This window comes from Orycteropus afer, unplaced genomic scaffold, assembly GCF_000298275.1.
Source record: "Orycteropus afer afer isolate SDZICR_OR568_19922 unplaced genomic scaffold, OryAfe1.0 scaffold00002, whole genome shotgun sequence".
NCBI lineage: Eukaryota > Metazoa > Chordata > Mammalia > Tubulidentata > Orycteropodidae > Orycteropus > Orycteropus afer.
In genome coordinates, this window is record NW_006921589.1 from 30,993,964 (window position 1) to 31,017,102 (window position 23,139).

The following is a 23,139-nucleotide window of genomic DNA, read 5'->3' on the forward strand; positions in this document are numbered from 1 at the left end:
TCCCTGAGTTGTCCCTGGGGCTGACTGCTCCTCTGTCCGGGATCCGGGCTTTTATCCCCTTTCTCCTGCTCTCTCGTCCTGCTGCTTTGGGTGGGCCTGAGTTTCCTCTCCTCAACGAATCCCTCTGGCTGACTGCTCTTCTCTCAGGCTTTCTGGCTTTTAATTCCCTTTCTCCTGCTCTTCCCACTGGCTACTTTGGGCGTAACTGAGTTGTCTCTCCTCACCTGTAACCCTGGGGCTGACTGCTCTTCTGTCCAGGTTCCTGGCTTTTATCCTCTATCTCCTGCTCTTCCAGCCTGCTACTCTGGGCGGGCCTCAGTTTCTTCTATTCACCTAATCCCTTCGGCTGACTGCTCTTCTCTCTGGCTTCCTGGCTTTTAATCCCCTTTCTCCTGCTCTTCCCGCTTGCTACTTTGGGCGGCCCTGAGTTGTTTCTCCTCACCTGTAACTCTGGGGCTGACTGCTCTTCTGTCCGGGTTCCTGGCTTTTTATCCCCTTCCTCCTGTCCTTCCCGCTAGCTACTTCGGGCGTCCCTGAGTTGTCTCTCCTCACCTGTAACCCTGGGGCTGACTGCTCTTATGTCCGGGTTCCTGGCTTTTTATCCCCTTTCTCCTGCTCTTCCAGCCTGCTACTCTGGGCGGGCCTGAGTTGCCTCTCCTCACCTACACCCTTCGGCTGACTGCTCTTCTCTCTGGCTTCCTGGCTTTTAATCCCTTTTCTCCTGTTCTTCCCGCTTGCTACTTCAGGTGTCCCTGAGTTGTCTCTCCTCACCTGTAACCCTGGGCTGACTGCTCTTCTGTCCGGGTTCCTGGCTTTTTATCCCCTTTCTCCTGCTCTTCCCGCTTGCTACTTCAGGCGTCCCTGAGTTGTCTCTCCTCACCTGTAACCCTGGGGCTGACTTGGTCTTTCTTATAGATGTACGGATATTATCCTATTAATTCAGGAGAGATCTTGAAATGTTCTTCTTGATGATGAATGCAACACCGTTCTGCTTTGTTATTCTCAGCATAGTAGACCTCGTGATTGTCTGATTCAAAATATCCAATATCACTGATGCGTATGATATCAATCTTTGTGCATTCTATTTCATTTTTGACAACTTCCAATTATCCCAGATTCTTAAGTTATACATTCAACTTTCTGATTCTTAACAGATGTTTCCAGCAGTTTCTTCTCACTTTGAATCATGCCACATCAGCAAATAAAGGTCTCGAAAGCTTTATTCCATCCATGTCATTAAGGTCATCTCTACGAGGTAGCTCTTTCTTTTTTTTTTTTTTCCTCTCCCCACTTTTACTGTGGTGAAAACATACACAAGACATTCACCAACATAAAAACTTCCATACTTACAGCTCAGGGACACTGATGACATTTTTCATGTTATGCCACCATTATTGCTATTCTTTTCTAAAATATTCCACTACCAACAGCATAAACTCAATGCCCTGCAAACAAAAACTTCCCCTTTCTCCCTCGAAGAGGCAGGTCTTCACCAGCATTATTTTGAGTGCCTTCCAACCGAAAGGGCTCACCGTCCAGCACTGTATCAGACAATGTTCTGCTGCTATTCATAAAGTTTTCTCTGGCCAATTTTTTGAAAAGTCTATCTCCAGATCTTTCTTCCTAGTCTGTCTTAGCCTGGAAGCTCCACTGAAACCTATCTACCATGAGTGATCTGCTGGTATCTGAAATACTGGTAAACACAGTTCCAGTATCACAGCAACATTCAAGCCACAGCAATACAACTAACTGACAGACATGTGATGGTTTCCATTACTACACTCTCCTAAACTCAGCAAACTTACAGATTTCAATCAATTTCAGAGTTCAGTAGAAGTCGGGCTAAAAAATATAACAACTTCAGGCAAAAACTAATTACTTTTGATGAGTCCAGAGTACGCATTTAAGTTTCTGTAGTTGTCATTACTATAAACCTCAAGGTAATCTCAAATCACAAACTTCTATTGTAACATAACAGGGGGCTCACTTTTAAGAGTATCAGAATAGCAAACACAGCTAGCAAGCTATGTCCATAAAGAACACTTAGAATCCTGGAAACCAGCATGCAAATCCAAAAACCTACCTTGAAGTGCATTGAGTGCACTGGCTCCATAAAAATGTATTCTCTCATAAAATGCTGGGATCAAGCAACCATCAGTGATATAAATCTGAAGTCTAAATTGAAATGTACCTTAGCTGATTTTTAACAATCAGTGTAAATAATCTTTTAAAATCTAAATGATTTTCATTCATTCTTCATTAGCAATAAGGCTGTAACTGTTCCACTCAAGCAATTTTTTGTAAATATTTTGTATTTATATTTATATTATTATATATATATCTGTATTATGTTATATATATTATATTGTTATTATTACTTACACTTCTTTGTAAATATTCCTTGAGTACTTATTCTATGTTAGGCACAGTACTGAGTCCTAGAGTTGGAAATACTAGCAATGGACAAGCCAGACACAGACTTTGTCTTCACGGCAATCAGTCTAATGAGTATGAGAAATATTAAATAAATGATGACACAAATATTTAAGTGTAATTGTGCTAAGTGCTATGAAGGAAAGTATACCAAATTAATATGGAGTAACCAACTGGCTATATGATCTTGGACCTCAGTTTCTTCACTTATAAAATCTTATATGATCTTTAAGACCTTTTTAATGAACAAATTTTATAAACATGCAGGTAATAAAAACTTATCTTCCAGAGTACCTTTGGTAGGATATTTACATTTACAGAATCTATCATCAATGCAATATAATTCACACTTTTATAGGTACCATCTCCCAACACATGAAGATTATTGACATAAAAGTATAAAGTTACATGGAGAGTAAAGTAATGCTAATGTTACAGATTTTTCAGATCAAATTCCATGTATTAAATTTATCTTATGTTCTAAATTCACTGTAAAGAACAATGAGGGGAAAAAAGTATGTGTGTAAATCATCTGTATATATCAGAATTACTTTAGGAACTATTTCAAATGCACATTCTCTACCCCCACTACAGACCCTAATACAGAATATCTGGAAGTCAGGCCTAGGAATGTGTACCTTTAATAAGCTTCTCAGGTAATTCTAGAACACACACGTTTTAGGAATTTGATCACAGAGCAGAACAAGTTATATTGTGAGAAACAGTTTCAGAGTAAAACATGTCAAGATAAGAACTGTAATGAGTCTACCTGTGTAGCTTTGTCCCTCATGCAAGGTGCAGCTTGCCCATGACTATCACGAGGCCAGTGCCCTGCAAGGTATGGAGCAGCAAGTGTATCCAAAGAGGAAGTACGGCGGATAATACTAGAAGGGCTTGAAGAAGGTGGTCGTGTTTTGTCACCTAGATTTAAGACAAAAAAAAAAAAAAAAATTTATATATATATAAAAGATTAAGAAGGAAACAGAGGCACATATTGAGTTTTAAGTTATGTAGAAGTTCTAGCTTAAATATAGAGAATAAATAAGCAATAGAAAGGGACAGGCTATTGATACGTATAACTTGGAAAAATTCCCAGGGAATTATGCTGAATGAAAAAAGCTAATCCCCAAAGGTTACAGATACATGATTTCATTTATATAACATTTTTAAAATAACGAACTTTAGCACTAGAGCAAATGTTGGTAGTTACTAGGGGTTAGGAGCAAAGGAGAGGGGACGAAGGGGCTGCAGAGAGGCAGGTGTTGTTATAATACAAAAGATTAGAGACATTTGTGGTATTGAAAATTTCAGCGTCTTGACTATGGTGTCATATACTCAAACATATACAGGAGATTAAATTGTTTACAATTCAACATACATATACACAGACAAATTACTACAAGTAAAATTGAGGAAATATGAGTAAGACCAGTGGATCACATCAATGTCAATTTTCTACACTACTGCTTTGTAAAATGTTACCACTGGGGAAAACTGGGCAAAAGAGCTATTATTTTTTATGCTTGCATGTGAATCTATAATTGTAGCTAAAAAAACAAAGTAAAACAAATATATATCTGCCCTGGTACAATGAATTACTTAACAAAGCCTTTCTAGTCATAGTCATAAGGAGCTCTGGTGGTGTAGTGGTTAAGGCATTTAACTGCTAACCAAAACGTTGATAGTTCTAACCTAATAGCTGCTCTATGGAAGACAGATGAGGCAGTCTGCTTCTGTAAAGATTTACAGCCTCAGAAACCCAATGGGGATCACTATGAGTCTGAATGGATTCAATTGTAGAGAGTGTTTTTTGGAGCCACAGTCTTCTAACACTCCCACCAGAAGACTGGGTGGTACTAATCAAATAAGGTGCTTGTGATCCACCAAGGGAACTGGATATGCTAATAATGCAAAGTGCACAGCACCCATGTGTGTAACAAACAAACAAAAAAACTCACTGCCATGAGTCAATTCCAACTCATAGTGACCCCTCCTCCTTGGGTTTCTGAGATGTTATCTCTACAGATGTAGATTGCCCAGTCTTCCTTCCAAAGAGTGGCTGGTGGATTTGCACCATAGCCTTCTGGTTAGCAATCAACTGCCTTAGGCACTACGCCACCAAAGCTCCATGCAAGTAAGGTGTATGGAACACTAAAGAGAGGACTGGTCATTTTGCCACCTTGCTAGGCTTAAAAGAGAGCCAATTCCCAAGAAGAGGGGCAACTTCACAGCCATGAAAAAAGAAGAGCTCAGAATAAGTCGCATCCTTTGGACCCAGGGTCCCTGAAGCTGGGAAATTTTGATGGGAACTTCCTAGACTCAGGAGACAGAGAGAAGTAACACGGAAGATAGCAAGAGACAATGGCAAGAAGCAGTAATGGCACAACCAGCTACCCAGAAGGAGTGAGTAGTTGAACCTGTGGGGTCGGGACCATAGTCACAGGGGACATCAAGCTCAATTGGCATAACATACTACACCTTGTAACAATGTTCCACCTCCTACTTTGGCAAGTGGCAACTGGGATCTTAAAAGCTTGCAAGCAGCCATCTACATGCAATGATGGGTCTCTCCTCGTCCAGAGCAAAGAAGAATGACCAGAAGAAATAGATGGTGCCCGGCTACCACTGTCAACCACTTGGAGGGGGATATGTGGAGGAGATCCTGGATAGACAGGGAGAACAATGTGGAACAAAACTCAAAATCATTTGGGGGGGAAAAAAAGGTGGGGACCAGGTTTGCTGGTCTGATAGAGCCTGGTAGAACCACTGAGACTATAGCCCCTAGATGCCCTTCAGGTCTGGAATTGAATCCACTCCTGTGGCTTCCAGCCAAACAAAAGACAGGCATATGAGCTGAACATTTACCTGAGGTAGATACACTCCTTGAAGAGAACAATCATGGGAGAAAGAAGGGCTGTTTATGCACAGGGTGACAGCTCAGGGGGCAGGAGTGCATGGAGGGATAGACACAGGGAAGAGGTAACTATGGGGAGGAAGTGGGAGGGGAGCTGTTGTATTGGGGTAAATTGTGTCAATGTCATGAGACAAAGTGTATGTGAACTGCTGTCTGGAAAGTGAATTTGCTCTATAAACTTTCACACAAATCACAATTAAAAAAAAAAAAAAAAGCAGCAGCAGCAGCAGCAGTGGCAGCAGAGAGAGCAGAACCAAAAGACTGACAGGAAACAGTGCAGTGGGCTTCCTGTCCGACAGACTGAGAAAGCTTACCACCTTCAGGCAAAGTGGGGTACCTTTGAGCACTTGACGGACCTGGGCTCTCTGAACCATGCAGCTAAGAGCTGTAACACTTGCCCAAGACCCCAAGCAGGGCCCAGCAAGAGGGCCAAGAAGAAGCTGTCCTGATTAAGAACTGTATTCTGAGTTCTTCCTGTTACTTCCAAGTTGATCCTGAGTTGTATCCTGTTTCTTCCCTAATAAATCCCAAAATCTTGAGTCTAGACTTTAAGCACTGTGTGGCCACTCCAATGAATTATTGATCCCAGAAGAGAGTTAGAGAGTGCAGTGGGAGGAATGGCTGGTGTCAGAATTGGTAAACGGTTGGAGGGTGGAAGCATGTCTGATCTCTGCCTCAGCCTTGGACTGTTGGGCTGTTGGTCTTGCTCCTCCTCTTCCCTGGTGAAGTTAAAGGGTATCAGATGACCCTACTGTCAAGCCATTTTTATACTACCCATTTTTTAAATGTTCATCTCAGGTTTAATGGTATAATAGGTAAAATAACATCATAAAATCCTTACTTACACCCAAAAGGATATAAGGAAGCGAAGATAAAGTTACAGGTAAAGTTCCACTTCAATCAACTCCATGAAACATGTATATCAGTGAGATTTTGTTACAATAAACAGACACTAAGAAATCATATTAACCAAGTAGTAGGAGCTATAACCAAGTAACATATGCAAAAATCTTTCCCATTTCAAGCTACAGGATATGGATTTAGATTTAAGACAAAATAAAAAACCAGAAAAACTAGAGGTAATGAGAAATTAGAGGTGATATAGAAGAAGCAATGAGCATTAAACAGTCTTTTGTTAGAAAAATAAAAGGGAAAAAAAGCCCATTTAAGCTCTTATTTCCCCTCTTCCATCTATTATCTCTTATTACCTATTATTTGTTGACCAATACAAAATCAATGATTTGAAGTTCATTTGTACATATGTATTAAAGACTAACTTTGCATGCAAAATTCTACAGGAAATACAAAGATAGAGATGCCACCCTCAAACAGCAAGGAAGTCATTAGTGGAGAGAGGCAACAACAGTCTTAATTCAAAGAAGAAAGAAAACTGGTGGTTGTGAGAGCTAGATCAGAGCAAAGAAGAGAGGGAAGGCCCTGAGAAGTGATGGGAAGGATCTCACAGAACAAACTTGAAGAGACAGGAGAGTTAAAATGAAGGAGCTACCGAGAAAGGGACATCTACTAGTAAAAGAAAGAAAGAAGGGAAAAATGAACAAATTAACAGTTTTATACGTAAATACACACTGACCACAAAAAAAGTTGGATGGGGCTTTAGAGTCAGACTCTAATTTAATCATTACCAACTACCTCTTCGTCACATTTGTGTACTATTTGTTTAGGTATTATTCTGACTTATAAAATGGGGCAAGGCAGGTGTGAGGAAAAGGGAAGAGGCAGGCTGACACTCAGAGAAGTTCAATTATCTGCCTGTTGTTGAATAAATAGGTAATTATGGTATACCAATATTTGAATCCAGGTTTCTCAGGGTTCTTCCCAACATATTTGTGTTGCCTCTATTTGAAACAATGGGGCCAGGAAGGAATCTTAATCCAATTCTATGCCTATTAAATTTCTATCCATTGGAGAACGAAAAAAATTACTGCTCTCCAGTTTTATAGGACATCAAATGCTGTGGTATAATACAGAATCTCAATCAGAGTGGGCTCACATACCTAAAGTTCTCAGAGTCTGGGTCAGAGTTACAATATCACTTTAGATGTTTATTAAAATTTCACATTCTTGGATTCCTGGACCCTACACTTGTTGTTGTTGTTATATGCCGTCGAGTCAGACCTGACTCATAGCGACCCTACACTAGACCTACCAAATCAGAATCATTAATGGTGGGAACCAGAAATTTTCTAGGGAATTGATGTATTCCCAGTATCCAACAAACTCCTATCCTATCTCCTTTTGTTTATAAGTTGCATTGTTGTTTTATACTTTTCAAGGAACTAGCAAGGCATGTTGAAAATAAGAAGTTGCAAATAACAGAAAATAAAAAAATTACTGACAATCAATCATATTACTTGGGAGCTCTGGTAGCATAGTGGCTAAGCCATTTGACTGCTAACCTGAAGGCTGGCGGTTCAAACCCACTAGCCACTCCTCGGAAGGAAAATGGGGCAATCTACTTCCATAGTGATACTGCCTCGGAAACCCAAGGAGGGGTCACTATGAGTCAGGTCCAACTCGACAGCACATAACAACAACAACAACAGCATATAATACAGGCACTTAGCAACCATTCTATTCCAGACAGCAACAGAGACCTTTATAGAGGAGAGAGTTAGGAACATAATTTCTTCATGAAAATTTGACATCAGTCCAAAAGACAGCTCTAAACACTTAAGTTTATTAATATCTTACTTACTGACCCCTTGTCTTTGAGATCATCCTAGGAAACCCATAAACAACCAATCAAGGCAAAGTATCCATCACCAGCTTTGTAATAGGGGCAGGTTTAATTTCTGAGCAAATAATGAGTGTTTGACAAAACATGAATATTAGTTATGGGACATTCAATGAAAATGACAATCATAAAATATCAAATGGCAATAAAGTAAATGTAATAAATTATGTGAGGCAAGATTATACAAAATAAAACATTCATGTAAATGTCAATTTTCCAACTAACAATGGAATGACTAATTCAATTAAAATTTTTATTTATGAAAAGTTATTCTTCAACAATGTAGGCCAAGTTTGATAAATCAAAAATAAACTTTGTCACTCAATACCACACGTGATTTTACACTGGAAAACTATGCATTGTTTTCTTTTAAAAATAACTCTAACTCATGTTTCTACAAGCATATTTGTTCTGTAAGAATGTCCAGGTATATAGTAGAGCTGACAAGGGACAAGGTTGTAGTCACTTCTTGGCCACAGCTAGCTACCCAGAGGGAGCGAGCATTTGGACCTGTGGGCTCAGGACCATGGTCACAGGGGACATCAAGCTCAACTGGCATAACATACTACACAAAACATTGTCCCACATCCTACTTTGATGAGTAGCAACTGGGATCTTAAAAGCTTACAAGCGAACATCTAGATGCAACAGTGGGTCTCTCCTCATCCAGAGCAAAGAAGAATGAAGAAAACCAAAGATTCATGGAAACAATTAGTCCAAGGGACTGGTACACCATGAGATCCTCAGCCTATATGACCATGAGACCAGAACTAGACGGTGCCTAGCTACCACTATCAACTACTTGGAGGGGGATCTGCACAGGAGGAGATCCTGGACAGAGTGGGAGAACAATATGGAACAAAACTCAAAATTATTTAAAAAAAAAAAAAGACCAGGTTTGCTGGTCTGATAAGAGCCTGGTGAGACCCCTGAGACTATGGCCCCTAGTTGCCCTTCATGTCTGGAAATGAACTCCTGAGGCTTCCAGCCAAATAAAAGACCGGAATGTGGCCTGAACATTTACAACAGGTAGATACACTCCTTGGAGAGACCAATCATGGGAGAACAGAATAGCAGTGTATGTACAGGGAGACAGTGGGGGGGGGGGGCAAGAGTGTATGGGAGGGAAGAACACAAGGAAGAGGTAACTATGGGAGGAAGCGGGAAGAGAGTTATTATATTGTGGGAAATTGCACTCAATTTCATGAGACAAAATGTGTATGTACTACTGTACAGAAAATGAAATTGCTCTGTAAACTTCCACCCAAATCACAATAAAAATTAATAATAACTCTAACTCAGTTGTGAAAAAGGAAAACATGTTCTCCTAACAAATGCACACATTGAGATTATATTCAATGTGTGTAATCCTTTAAGACTGATTCCCTAAATCTCAAAATGACATAAAATCATTTCAAAATTAAAGAATATGACCAAGTTTAAGACTAATAATTTATTATAAGAGGACTTAAAATACATTACAGAAAACAATATAATTCCAAAATGAGAAACTGATTTCATACATTATGGCAGTCATACAATGTAGTCAAAAGAATATACATGCAGGTCTACTTGTTCTGGTCTAATGAGTCATTATGATAAAGTAAGTGAGAAAAGTAAGTCTTCACACATTACAATCTCATATTTTTATGATGAAAAGTAATTAGACGTATTTTACAGAAAAAAAATCTGGAAAAATAAGCAACTAACCTTTTGGGGACAGTTCTATGAGTTTTAATTTCTAATTTAGGCATTTTAGTACTGCCTGCATTTTTATAGGGAGCATGTTCAAAGAAAATATATTAAAAATAGAAATACTTAAAAACAACCATAATAGTTTTTTTTTTAATCATAATATGCTTAAAAATGCAAAAACAAAGCATTAGATTTAGAGACTAGTCATGGTTTATATCTTGGGTTGAGCCAACTAAAGCCCATAAGCTACACCTGGCCCACATCTGTTTTCTGTTCAGCCAGTGAACTAAGAATGCTTTTTACATTTTTAAATGGTTGGAAAAAAATCAAAAGAATATTTTCTGACACATGAAAATTTCAGGGTTCATAAATAGTTTTATTAGAACAAAGACATGTTCATTCATTTATGTATTGTGTACTTTTTTGTGCTACAATGGCAGAACCGGGTCGTTATGGCAAAGACCTTGTTTGGTTCTCTCATCGCTTTGCACTGCAGCATGGCACACTACCAACTGTAATGACTCAGTTACGTCACATGTATCACCTTTCTGTGAGAAAAGATATGTTCAAAGATAATACATAAATTTTCATTACAGATCAGCATTAACATTTGCAGTTGACTTGATGATGGTTGTTATTAGGAGCTGTCGAGTCAATTTCAATTCATATGACCCCATGTGACAGAGTAGAACTGCCCCAGAGGGTTGTCCAAGTTGTAATCTTTATAGGAATATACCACTAGGTCTTTCTCCTGCAGAGCTGCTGTGTGAGTTCGAATCACCAACCTTTCAGTTAGTAGCTGAGTGCTTAACCATTGCTGCACCATCAGGACACAAACTGTGAATCACAATTAAATGAACCGCTATTCCTCTAAAAATAGTTACATTTTCTCATTAGTAAAACTGCACTAGAAAAAAAAAAGTACTCAATTATATTATATTTTGAAATCTCATCACTTAAACATCTGTGAAAAAATTGTTTTCTCCCTTGTTACATAAACCAAACCAAACCCACTGCCATCGAGTCAATTCTGACTCATAGCACACACACTCCCACTGGTTTTCCGAGGTGGTAAATCTTTACAGTAGTAGATTCCCCAGTCTTAGGGAAGTTTGGTAGTTTGAACTACCAACCTCTGGTTAGCAGTCAGATGCCTCAGTCACTGTGCTACCAGAGCTCCTCCTTGTTATATAAGTACTTACATAATATCTTTAATTTTTGTCTCTTAGCCCCTAATGGCTAATATACTAACTCATCCCTTACAGAAATAATTCACTTACCTTGATTTATACTGTATGTCTCAGATTCTATGCTAAAAAACCCTCAAAGCTCCTTTTCAACAAGGGGGTGGGGGGTCTTGGCTAATTTATTCTTAATTTTTATAGGGGCTTTAAAAATATTAAGCACAAATATTTGCATTTGAAGGATTGCATTATAATAATATCATTCTAGTTCTGTATGATGATAAACAACTTGCTCCTCTTAAGGCCATATATGAAAACTATTTTTGACATCTATATTCTATTTGTAAAAAGCCATGATGGTGGTTAAACTGCAACCAAAAGTTCAATGGCTGGAACCTACCAGCCTTTCTGCAAGAGAAGGAGGTTAACAGTCTGCTTCAGTAAAAATTACAGCCTTGGAACCCTATAGGCAGTACTACTCTGTTCTACAGGTTCACTGAGTCAGAATCAACTCAATGGCAATGGGTTTGGTTCTGGTTTATTTTATTTCTATTTCATTACATCTTATTATAGTTACAAGTATAAAAATTCAGCAGCTTGTTATGTGACCCATATAACAAAAGATTCGACTCCACTAAGATAGCACCATATTTTTATGCAAATAACCCACCCATAATACTTTTTTTTTGCCAACCTCACCACCCCCCAAGGTATTTTTGTAAGCATGTTATGCTTACAAAAATATCTTGCGGGGAGGACACAGCTGGCAAAAAATGTATTATCTGCATAAAAATACAGTAGCTATAGCAGCTGTGTTGCTGATAATAATAAAAACTGCTTCACAGAAATGCCTCAGATACTTAATTTGCTTGCAAAATGGTACAATTATTTCCCAATAATGCCTAATTGTTGCAAATGCTAATAATCTCTCCACGTATAATCTTGCTTTAATAGTATATTCTGATTCAACAGAACAGCAAATAAATGTAGTACATATCCATAAGTTCAAGAAAACATGTAGCTACATTATTAAAGGTGTAAATTTTTATTTACAAATGAAAAGCAATAAATATATATGTTCATGATATTTCCCCTAATTAAAAAAATAACCTCAATTGGAATAATTATAAGAGGACTATTCTCTGTAGGAAAGGGACCAGTAGACACCCTATGTAAAGATGTATATATTCACTAAGATCAAATTGCCAAGTCTGGCACTTTTATTCCCAACTATGACTACTGCTTCAGCCACCCACACAGTACATTAATCAAACAGATCTTACTAATGAGTTTAAATTTCACTGATAAGATTTTTTGTTTTAAAATCAGATTTCTATAACGAAATAGAGAATAAATGAGTTATACATGGTCACACGCAAAAAATATTAAACATTTTCCCTTTTGAATTCTTCTCCTATATATAACTCACTCGTTTAAATACTTACTAAAGGCTTGTGAGCCATCCCTGGGCTTTAGAAATTAAAGAGAGTAAATCACAGTCCAGGAGCTCTGGTGGTATACTGCCTAAAGCATTTGACTGCTAACCAGAAGACTGGTGGTTCAAACCCACCAGCCACACCTCGGAAGGAAGACTGGGCAATCTACCTCCATAGAGATACCACCTCAGAAATCCCAGGAGGTACTGCTGAGTCAGGTTGACTTGACGGCAGTGAATTAAATCACAGTCTGTCATTTAAAGGAAGAAAGAAAAAAAATTTTAAAAAAGACCCATAGTCTATATAAATTGAGCTTGTCATTGTTTCATTTTAATTTAAGTTCCCAAAATTGATCTGGTGCCTAATTAGGAGCAAGGTTAAGGGAAGGCAGGGAGCCCAAAGAATGAAGGATGACTCAATGATTCCCAGCCTAAGTGAACAAAGGAAATCCAGAGGACTCTTTGACAGTTGACAAGACCCTTCATGATCTCCAACCTCACTTCTTGCCTCAATTCCTCCAGGCTGAGCCATTTGCAGTTCCCAACATGTACCATGCCCTTGCATGTCTCCAGGCCTTTGTCTCTGTCTAGAACACCCTCATCTCTTTCTTTGGGTTTGGCTAATTGACACTTAAGCTTTCAAAATTCACCTCAGATGGCACTTCCTCTGAAAAATATTCCTGAAACCCAACCCCAAGACACACATCCAATCTAGGCCAAAAGCCCTCCGGGTGTGCTGTCCTAACCTGTTCACTGAAATGGTCGCTTGACTGTTTCAGCATCCCACTGGAGAGAGAACTTTCAAAGGGCAGGAATTAAATTTTCCCCCATGCCAGTAATTAAGACAGTAACTAACATAACCCACCCACTGCCAGTGAGTCAATTCCAACTCTCACCGACCCTACAGGACAGAGGAGAACTGCTCCATAGGGTCTCCAAGGCTGTAAATCTTTATAGAAGCAGACTGCCTCATCTTTCTCCTGTGGAGCAGCTGGTGGGTTTGAACCAATGACCTCTTGGCTAGTAGCCAAATGCCTTAACCACTTCACCACCACAACTCTTTATCGGACATTTAAAAAAAAAAAAAAAAAAGTACCATATTAGGAATGGCCAGTGAATGGATGCATGAAAAAAATTAATTTTCTTGGTTAACTAAGAAATAAGATCATTTAGAGGAGGGGGATTTAAGAAGAGATGCAGAGAGAATGATTTCTAACTATCTTCTATCAAAAAGGGCCACTACATGCGAAATATTCAAATGTTCTTTTATTAATCTACAGGAAATCAAAATAACAAAATAAGGTTCAAAACTTGACTTTGTCCTTTAACCATAGCAGGGTGTGGTGTTGAAACCTTCATTCAGTCAATGCCTTGGGCTCTGGAGTTCAGAGTTCCCCAGTGATCAGTACCAGTTCAACTGGTTCCTGGGAAATTTCAAAAGCATTAGCAGAGCATCCCAAACCGTGGCCCCTAGGTATGACATTACAAAGCTTCTACAGATTTTGCTATCGTGTTGTCAGAAGGAACCATTCTCTGGAAAAGGATATCATGCTTGGTGAAGTGGAGGGTTAATGCAAAAGGGGAAGGTTCTCAACAAGATGGACTGACACAGTGGTTGCAACGATGGGATCAGGTACAGCAAGGATTGTGAAGCTGGCATAGGATAAGGCAATGTTTCATTCTGTTGCACACAGGGGTTGCTATGAGTTGGAGCTAACTCAACGGCACCTGACAACAACAGTGTCAGATACCATGCTTGGTAAAGACGGGTCAGCAAAGAAAGGGAAGACCCTCAATGAGATGGACTGACACAAGTGGCTGCAATGATAGGCTCAAGCATAGCAATGACTGTGAGGATGGCTCAGGACTGGGCAATATCTCATTTTGCTATACATAGTAGTGTAGTGCCTAAGGCACTTGACTGCTAATCAGAGGCTGGCGGTTCAAACCCACCAGCCACTCCTTGGAAGGAAGGTTGGGACCGTAGTGATACCGCCTCAAAAACCAAAGGAGGGGTCACTATGAGTCAGGGTCCGACTTGACGGCACATAACAACAACAACAACAATGTGAGTGGGAGCCAACTCAATAGCACCTAAGAGCAGTTAAGAAATCAAATGACATAAGCATTGGGCAAATCTGCTGCAAACGACCTCTGTAAAGTGTTAAAAAGCAAAGATGTTTTGAGAACTAAGGTGCACATGACCCAAGCCATAGTATTTTCAATCACCTCATATGCATGCAAAAGTGGATAATGAATTGGGAAGACCAAAGAATTATTGATGCATTTTAATTACAGTGTTTGCTAAGAATCCTTAATATACCATGGACTACCAGAAGAAAGAATAAATCTGTCTTGAAAGAAGTACAGATGGAATGCTCTTGAAAAGTGAGAGGGTGAAATTTTGTCTCACATACTTTGGACATGATATCAGGAGGGACCAGTCCCTGGAAAAGGACAGCAAGCATGCTTGATAAAACTGAGGGTCAGAGGAAAAAGAGGAAGACCCTCACAAGATGGATTGACATAGTGGCTGCAAATATGAACTCAAACATAGCAATGACTGTGAGGATGGCCCACGACTGGGCAGTGTTTCATTCTGTTGTACACAGTGTTAAGTCACAATGGACTCAATGGCACCTAACAGCAATGAAGAGCTTAATCAAGTATTGACTTAAAGGTTGTACTTCATGTTATCCATAAAATTATTCAATAAGCACAAAGGATAAACTGGGTATAGTCATTTGCTCAGAAAAATACTATCCTTTTCAGGTATTAACAGTACAAAATATCCCAGCAGACCACCACCAGAATAACATTTTAATGAGAATCCTTCCAGAAATCTGTTTACACATATGCACAATGTACAATTTTATAAAAAATCAGGTCCTTTACACATATTACTTATTACTAAGGAAATAAAAAAGATATGTCAAGGACATATTTCCAGGGGGCAGAGACTAATTCACTTAACTGCTACATTTTTTACTAGGATTGCAATGACTGTACAGAAAAACTGTGGGAGGAGTGAACGCAGGTGTACTCTTAGAATATACGTTCCTGATGAACTAACCCTGTTATCATTATGAAATATCCCTCTTTTTCCTTGGTAATATTCTTTACTCTTAAGCCTACTTTAATGATAATCAGTATTCCAAGCTTCTTAATGCTAGTATTGGTACAGTATATCATTTTCTACCCTTTATGTTTAACCTATCTGTATCTTTCTATTTAAAGTCTTGTAGACTGTGTATAGTTTTATTGTGCTTTGATTAAATCCTGTCTGATAATCTCTGTATTTTAATTGGAGTGGTTAGGCCACCTGATTTTGATGTGGATTAGTTAAAATGTACCATCTTGTTATTTTCTATTTGACCCATCTTTGTTCTTTTCTCCTATTTTCCTACATTCTTATGTATTGAGTATTTTTTAAATACTGCACATATTCTACTGATGTATTAGTTATATATACCAATTTTCCTTTTCAAAATGGTTGCCTATTAACATAGTCCACAAAGACAATGTTCTACATCTTACTTTAGTGAGTAGTGACGGGGGTCTTAAAAGCTTGTGAGTGGCCATCTAAGGTACAACTATTGGTTTCTCCCCATCTGGAGCAAAAAAGAGTAAAGAATAAAAGACACATGGAAATAATTAGACCAAAGGACTAATGGACCACACAAATCTCAGCCTCCTAAGAATAGAAAAATTAGATGGTGTCTGGCTACCACTACCAACTGCTCTGAAAAAGATTACATTAGAAGATGCTAGACAAAGTGGAAGAAAAAAGTGGAACAAAAGTCAAAATTGTAAGAAAAGACTGGCTTACTGATCCAATAGAGACTGGTAGAACCCTGAGACTATGACCCCTGGTCACTGTAGTGCAGTAAATTGCTTACCATGGCCCTCTAGCCATAGTCCTCCATTTCATAATGCCTAAATATGTCTATTTAGGTTGGGATGTCTCTTGAGTTCCACCTTGTTGTAGAGCGACTCAAGTCACCATCTTTAGTTTCCTTGAGGGTATATACGTGAATGTTCTGTCAAAGTTAGCTCTTTCTTGCCCTGGATCCTGTTTTTGTTTTGTCAGCATCTCATCCCCAGATTGCAGAGTAGCCAGTCATCAGACCTGCTGATTTGGGTTCATCAGCCCTTGCAACCACGTGAGGAGACTCCTCCAGACCAACACCTGACCCATGGATGTGGGACCTGCCAGCCTCCCAGCTTCCACCACCACATGAGCCATTTCTTGGCATTTTGTGAATTCTGTCAGACTTTACAGTGAAATCCGTAACCCTAAGGTGGGAGGGAGAGTACTGAGGGGAAGAAGAGGAATTGATGTTAGAGATGATGGAGTTGTACAGCAGTTTGGAAAAGGTGGACATCTGGGATATCTTCAGCCACTGCCTCATAGGACTAGCCTTGTGTTGATCCTTCTAAAAGAAATTATTTAAGCAGTCACCCTTTGGATCTGGAAATGAACTCACTTCCGTAACTGGATTTTTAGTCAAACAATAGGCAGGTCTCTACGAGGTGACTAACTCTAGGAAGGTAGACACTCCTTGTAGCAATCAACCATTCAACATCAAAAGGGCAGCATTTGCCCAAGGGCAAAGTTCAGAAGAGAAGACAGGAAGGGTTAGGAGAGAAGGAAGAATGGAAATGAGAAACACAGGGAAGATGTAGAGGGAGTGATGTAACATTGAGGGGATTGCAATCAATGATATGAAACAAAAAGTGTGTGAACTGTTGAATGGAAAACTGATATGCTCTATAAACTTTCAATCAAATCACAACATTGTTGTTAGGTGCTGTCAGGTCAGCTCCGACTCATAGTGACCTTATGTACAACAGAGCAAAATACTGCCCAGTCTTGCATCATCCTTGCAATCCTTACTATGCTTGAGCTCACTGTTGCAGTCGCTGTGTCCACCCACCTTGTTGATGGTATTCCCCTTTTATACTGACCCTCTACCAAGCATGGTATCCTTCTCCAGGGACTAGTTTCTTCTGACAACATGACCATATCTGTCAGTTCTTGCTTCTAAGGAGCATTTCAGCTGCACTTCTTCCAGGACAGATTTGTTCATTCTTCTGGCAGTCTATGTTATTTTCAGTATTCTTAGCCAACACCAGAATTCAAAGGCATCAGTTCTTCTTTGGTCTTCCTTATTCCCTGTCCAGCTTTCACATGCATATGAGGCAAATGAAAAACATCATGCCTTGGGTTAGGCACACCTTAGTCTTCAAAGTGACATCTTTGCTCCTTAGCACTTTAAAAAGGTCTTTTGCAGCACATTTATGCAGTACATTTACCCAATGCAATAAATAGTTCAAAAAAAAGAAAAAAAAAAAAAAAGGTTGCTTGTGTTTTATATTATGCATCTGTTATGGATTAAATTGTGTCTCCAAAAAATATATGTTGTAAATCCTAACCCCTATACCTGTGGGGGGAGCTTTGGTAGCATAGTGCCTAAGGCACTTGACTGCTAACCAGAAGGCTGGAGGTTCAAACCCACCAGCCACTCCTGGGAAGGAAGATGGGGCAATCTATTTCCATAGTGATACTGCCTTGGAAACCCAAGGAGGGGTCACTATGAGTTGGATCCGACTCAATGGTACATAACAACAACAACAACATACCTGTGGGAGCTCTGGTGGCGTAGTGCCTAAGGCACTTGATTGCTAACCAGAAGGTTGGCGTTTCAAACCCACCAGGCACTCCTTGGAAGGATGACTGGGCAATCTACTTTGGCCTTGGAAACCCAAGGAGGGGTCGCTGTGAGTAGAGAGGACTGGACTGGACTGGAAGGTACATAACAACAACAACAACATACCTGTGGATGCAATCCCACTTAGGAAAAGGGTCTCTCTTAAGCTAAAGAAGCCTTATCAGTATAGGGTGTGTCTTAAACCAATCACTTTTCAGATATAAAAGAAGAGATTAGGCACAGAAACAGGTACACACAGGGGAAGACCAAAAGTATCTGAAGACAATGGAGGATGACTAGTCTACAAGCTCAGGAACTCCAAGGACAGCCAGCAAGGGACCCTGAGACAAGGATTTTCCGCCACAGCCAACAGAAAGAAAAATTTCCTCCAGAGCCACACGCAAATGCAACCACTGCCGTGGAGTCAGGTCTGACTCATGACAACCCTTCCTTGGGTTTCTGAGGCAGTATCACTATGGAAGCAGATTGCCAACCTTCCTTCTGTGGAGTGGCTGGTGGGTTTGAACCACCAGCCTTCTGGTCAGCAGTCAAGTGCCTTCGGCACTATGCTACCAGAGCTCCTTCCCCTGGAGCCAGTGCCCTGAATTTGGATTTCTAGCCTCCTAAACTGAGAGAGAGGCGCTCTGGTAGCATAGCGGCTAAGACACTTGCCTGCTAACCAGACGGCTGGCGGTTCAAACCCACCAGCCACTCCTCGGAAGGAAGGTTGGGCAATCCTACTTCCGTAGTGATACTGCCTCAAAAACCCAAGGAGGGGTCGCTATGAGTCGGGGCCGACTGGACAGCACATAACAACAACAACAAACTGAGAGAGAGGGGGAAAAAAAAAATTCTATTTGTTAGAGTCACCCATTTGTGGTATGTCTGTTATAGCAGCACTAAGAAACTAAGATAGTATCTTGAACTTATCACAGTCTACCTCCATATACTTCACATAATGTAGGACCATTACGATTGTTCTATTGTTCCCTTGTCTTTTGGCTTATTTGGTTTTTGTTGTTATATATTTTATTTCTATACATATATATAAAATACATCCCATGATGTGTTATTATTACTACTTTGCTTTGAGCAACTTTTGTCTAAAGAAATCAAATAACAACCAAAAAATGTCTTATTTCCTCATTCTTACACTATTTCTGGTGCTCTTTATTCCGTTGAATAGATCCAAATTTCCATCCAGTATCATTTTCCTTCCATTTGAAGAACTTCCTTTAACATTTCTTTAACTCATCACTCTAGAGCAGGCACTAGTAACTTTTAAAACTAAATTTAAGTCCAAAGTAAACAGTAAGAGGAAATGCTTTGTGATGAAGCAAGGGCTTAGCACTCTGACATACACAACACCAGCCAGCTGTAACCAAAGTTCATGCTATCATAGTTCATAAGCCACAGCTCCTTTCTGGATTCTTGTTTAAGCCTTTCACTCCTCTTGCAAATAATTAAAAAAAAAAAAAAAATTCTATAATAAACAGATCTATTTTCAATCAATAAACTTATTAGTATCAGTCATCAAAATCAAAAAGCAACAATAAAAGAGCAAAACGCAAATAAGTAAATGGAACATCATTTAAGTCTCATATTTCAAAAGGTACTTTAGGACCCTAGGCCATGCCACAGGGTCATCATTATTGATTAGGCACTCAACATGCTTTACTTGTTAATATTATCCACACCATTAGCTTCAACTTTCTCCATTGCATGAGACCTAAATATAGAATGACTTGTCTTCTTTTTTTTAGACTCATCATTGCAAATACATGGTGACTTGCAGCAAGGTCTTTACTTGCACCTTGCTTCAGGTGCAAGTTTATACAGCAGAGTTTGTTTTACATTCAATATTACGTGCACATTTAGTTTCACTCCCCAATTACCACCCCCAACCCTAATCCGGTCTTCTCCCCTACCCAGTAACCCCCCTCCAGTGCCCATCACAGTTATGCACTCCTGTGTGTCCTGCATTTCCTCCGTGCAAATGTTGCCCCTCTGGTGCCCCATGGTCGTGGTCGCTCACTCCAAGGGATGCATTTCCATAGAGTATGTGGGTGCATCACCCTGGGTTGAGTGGTCTGTGTAAACATCATGCTTACTATCAGGCTGAGAGCCAACCCCTGAGAGTGAGTTTTATTCCAGGCCCAGGATGTATCCCAGGTCCAGAGTATTGGGGGTCCCACCAGACTCCATCCAATCAGTAATTCTGGTCATTACTGGGTTTTTTGATTTTGCTCCACATTTTTCCTCCCACTCTATCCAAGATCTCCAGATTTGATTCTTTCCTGAGTGGTTGGCATTGGTAGCTAGGCACCATCTAGTTGTTTTGGTCTCGAGAGCAATCGTGTCCTAGGGCTGATTGCTTCCAAATACGCTTGGTTTTGTTTTGTTTTGCACTGTTCTTTGCTTCCAACGATAGGAGACCAATAGCTACATCTTAGATGGCCTCTTGAAAGCTTTTAAGATCCCAGTCACTACTCACCAATGTAGAATGAGGAACAAAACTTTTATGTATTTTGTTATGCCGATTGAGTCTTGTGTCCCCCAGTACTATGGTCCTGAGTCAGTAGATCTGTTGGATCTCTCTCCCATAGTGTCTGGGTGTCTGTGAGGGATTACTCTATGTCTGTCTTCTATTGTTTCTGTAAAGATAGCAGGTATTTTGTATCACTGGTATCTGCGCAAGATTAGCCTCCACTGAATCTATTCTTGGTCCTATTCATCCTTTTGTTGTTGCCTACCTTTCCACAGCATTCATTCAATAAACATTTACTGAGGATCAACTATAGATACTGGGATAAACAAAAGAGAGAGGTTCCTGCCACGAGAGAGCTTATATTCTAATAGGGAAAATGAGACCATAAAACCAGTAATAGGTGGAAATAAATTCTATATGGAAAAATAATCTCTATAGAGAAAAAAAATATTTTTCTGTAGGCAAAAATAGGAGTAGGGTGTTGTTTGGGGTTGCCATTTTATACAGAAGTTAGGAAGAACTGTCTGGTAAACTGACATTTGAACAGAAATCTGCGAACAGATACCTGAAAGAAGCAAGGGAACAAGGTGTGGTATTTGAGGAGACTGTGATCCCACTAAAGAAAAGAAAAGACCAAGTGAAACAGCCCAGAGGGAGAAGCACTCAGGGGGGCCTTTCTTGAAAGTCTTCCCTCACATTCACAACCTGAAAATCACTTAACCCTTTCGTCTCCTGTAACACTTTTAACCAAAACCTGTAAATAAATTATTAATCATTCTTCCTTTCCACATCCATTCCTACTATCCCAATTTCAGGCTTTCATTATTTCTTGCTTTGACAATTGTACCCAGACTACCTAGTTTCCTGCCTTCACCTTCTCCCTCCCTCTAACCCACCATTTTGCTCATGTCACTACTTCCCTCAAAATTTTTCAAACATTCCATAGTACACACTGAACAAAATCTATCATCTTAATGTGGCATTTGAAAACTCCTCCAAATTTTCCCCAGGAGAAATTTCCAATTTTATCTCGTACTATTCCTACATAGAGTAAATAGAATATGATAGTTAAGACACAGGCTCTGTCACCAGGCTGTCAGGATTAAAAACCTCAATCTGTCACTTACTAGATCTTGGAGATGTTACTTACATGTCTGTGTTTCCCGTTCTGTGAAATGGTGATAATTACAGTATTTCCTTTAAGAGCTGTTGTGAGGATTACATACATACATACGTACATTACACATACTCACTGCCATCAAGTCAATTGTGACTCGTAGCAATCTTGCCTTGGGTTTCGAGACAGTATCTCTATGGAAGTAGATCGCCCAGTCTTCCTTCCAAGTGGCTGGTGGGTTTGAACCACCAGCCTTCTGGTTTAACAGTCAAATGCCTTTGGCATCACGTCACCAGAGCTCCTTATATTTACTTAATAAAAGTAGACTGTTATTTCATATATTTACTTTACATACCTCTCCCCATCCTCCTCTCTTATCACCTCCTATCTTATGCATTCACTAAGCATTTAATAAATTATAATTAACTTATATAATTTAATTAAGATGAGTGAGGTTAGTGAATGTAAGTTATACCTCAGAAAAATAGTTAAAAATAAATATTGCTGTTAGTTGCCATCAGGTTGGCTCTGACTCATGGCAAGCCCATGTACAATGGAACAAAATGCTGCCCGATTCTACACTATCTTTACAATTGTTAGCATGTTCGAGTTCATTGTTATAGCCACTGAATATTTTGAGTCCCTTCCAACCTAAGGGGATCATCTTCCAGCACTAAAACCAAAAAAACCAAACCCACTGCCATCAAGTTGATTCTGACTCATAGCAACACTAAAAGACAGAGTAGAATTGCTCCATAGGATTTCTAAGCCTGTAAATCTTGGCAGACAGAATCAGACTGCCTCATCTTATGCCTGCAAAGTGGCTGGTGAGTTTGAAACACTGACCTTTTGGTTAGTAGCCCAAGGCTTTAACCACAGTACCACCAGAGCTCCCCCTTCCACCACTACATTAGGTAATATTCTGCTGTGAACCACAGGGTTTTCAATGGTGATTTTAGGAAGCAGGTCACCAGGCTTTCTTCTTACATCTGCCTTTGTCTAGATGTTCTACACAAACCTGTCTACCATGAGTGACCCTGCTGATACTTGAAATACCAATAACAATAGCTTCCAGCATCATAGTAACACTCAGACACCATACTACAACAAATTGTCAAACAGGTGGTGGAAAAAAGAAATACAGAACCATTCCATACCCCTCCCCCTCCCACAAAAAATGATGTAGCTCTACATGTGAAAAACTCTCCAAGTTAAAAAAAAAAAAAAAAAATGCATAAAGATTTGCATATAATATACCATCCATTAAATCTGTCAAAATTTTATCAAATGTGTGTATGTATTAATTCAGTAACTACATAACAATTCTGCAAGAATATCTGAAAAACAAGTATCTTTTTAAAGGGCATGAACTTTTTTTTTTTTTTTTTTAAATCATGTACATGCATA

The 23,139-nt window shown here is 39.5% G+C and overlaps 1 protein-coding gene across 1 annotated transcript in view; it reads right to left on the bottom strand.

Annotated features, from left to right (window-relative positions):
* Positions 1-23,139, bottom strand: part of FAM117B (family with sequence similarity 117 member B) — a 146,049-nt gene that overhangs the window by 59,684 nt on the left and 63,226 nt on the right. The window contains exon 2 of the mRNA XM_007935034.2: positions 3,203-3,354. Coding sequence (XP_007933225.1) covers positions 3,203-3,354 — 152 coding nt within the window. The remainder of the gene's footprint in view (positions 1-3,202; positions 3,355-23,139) is intronic.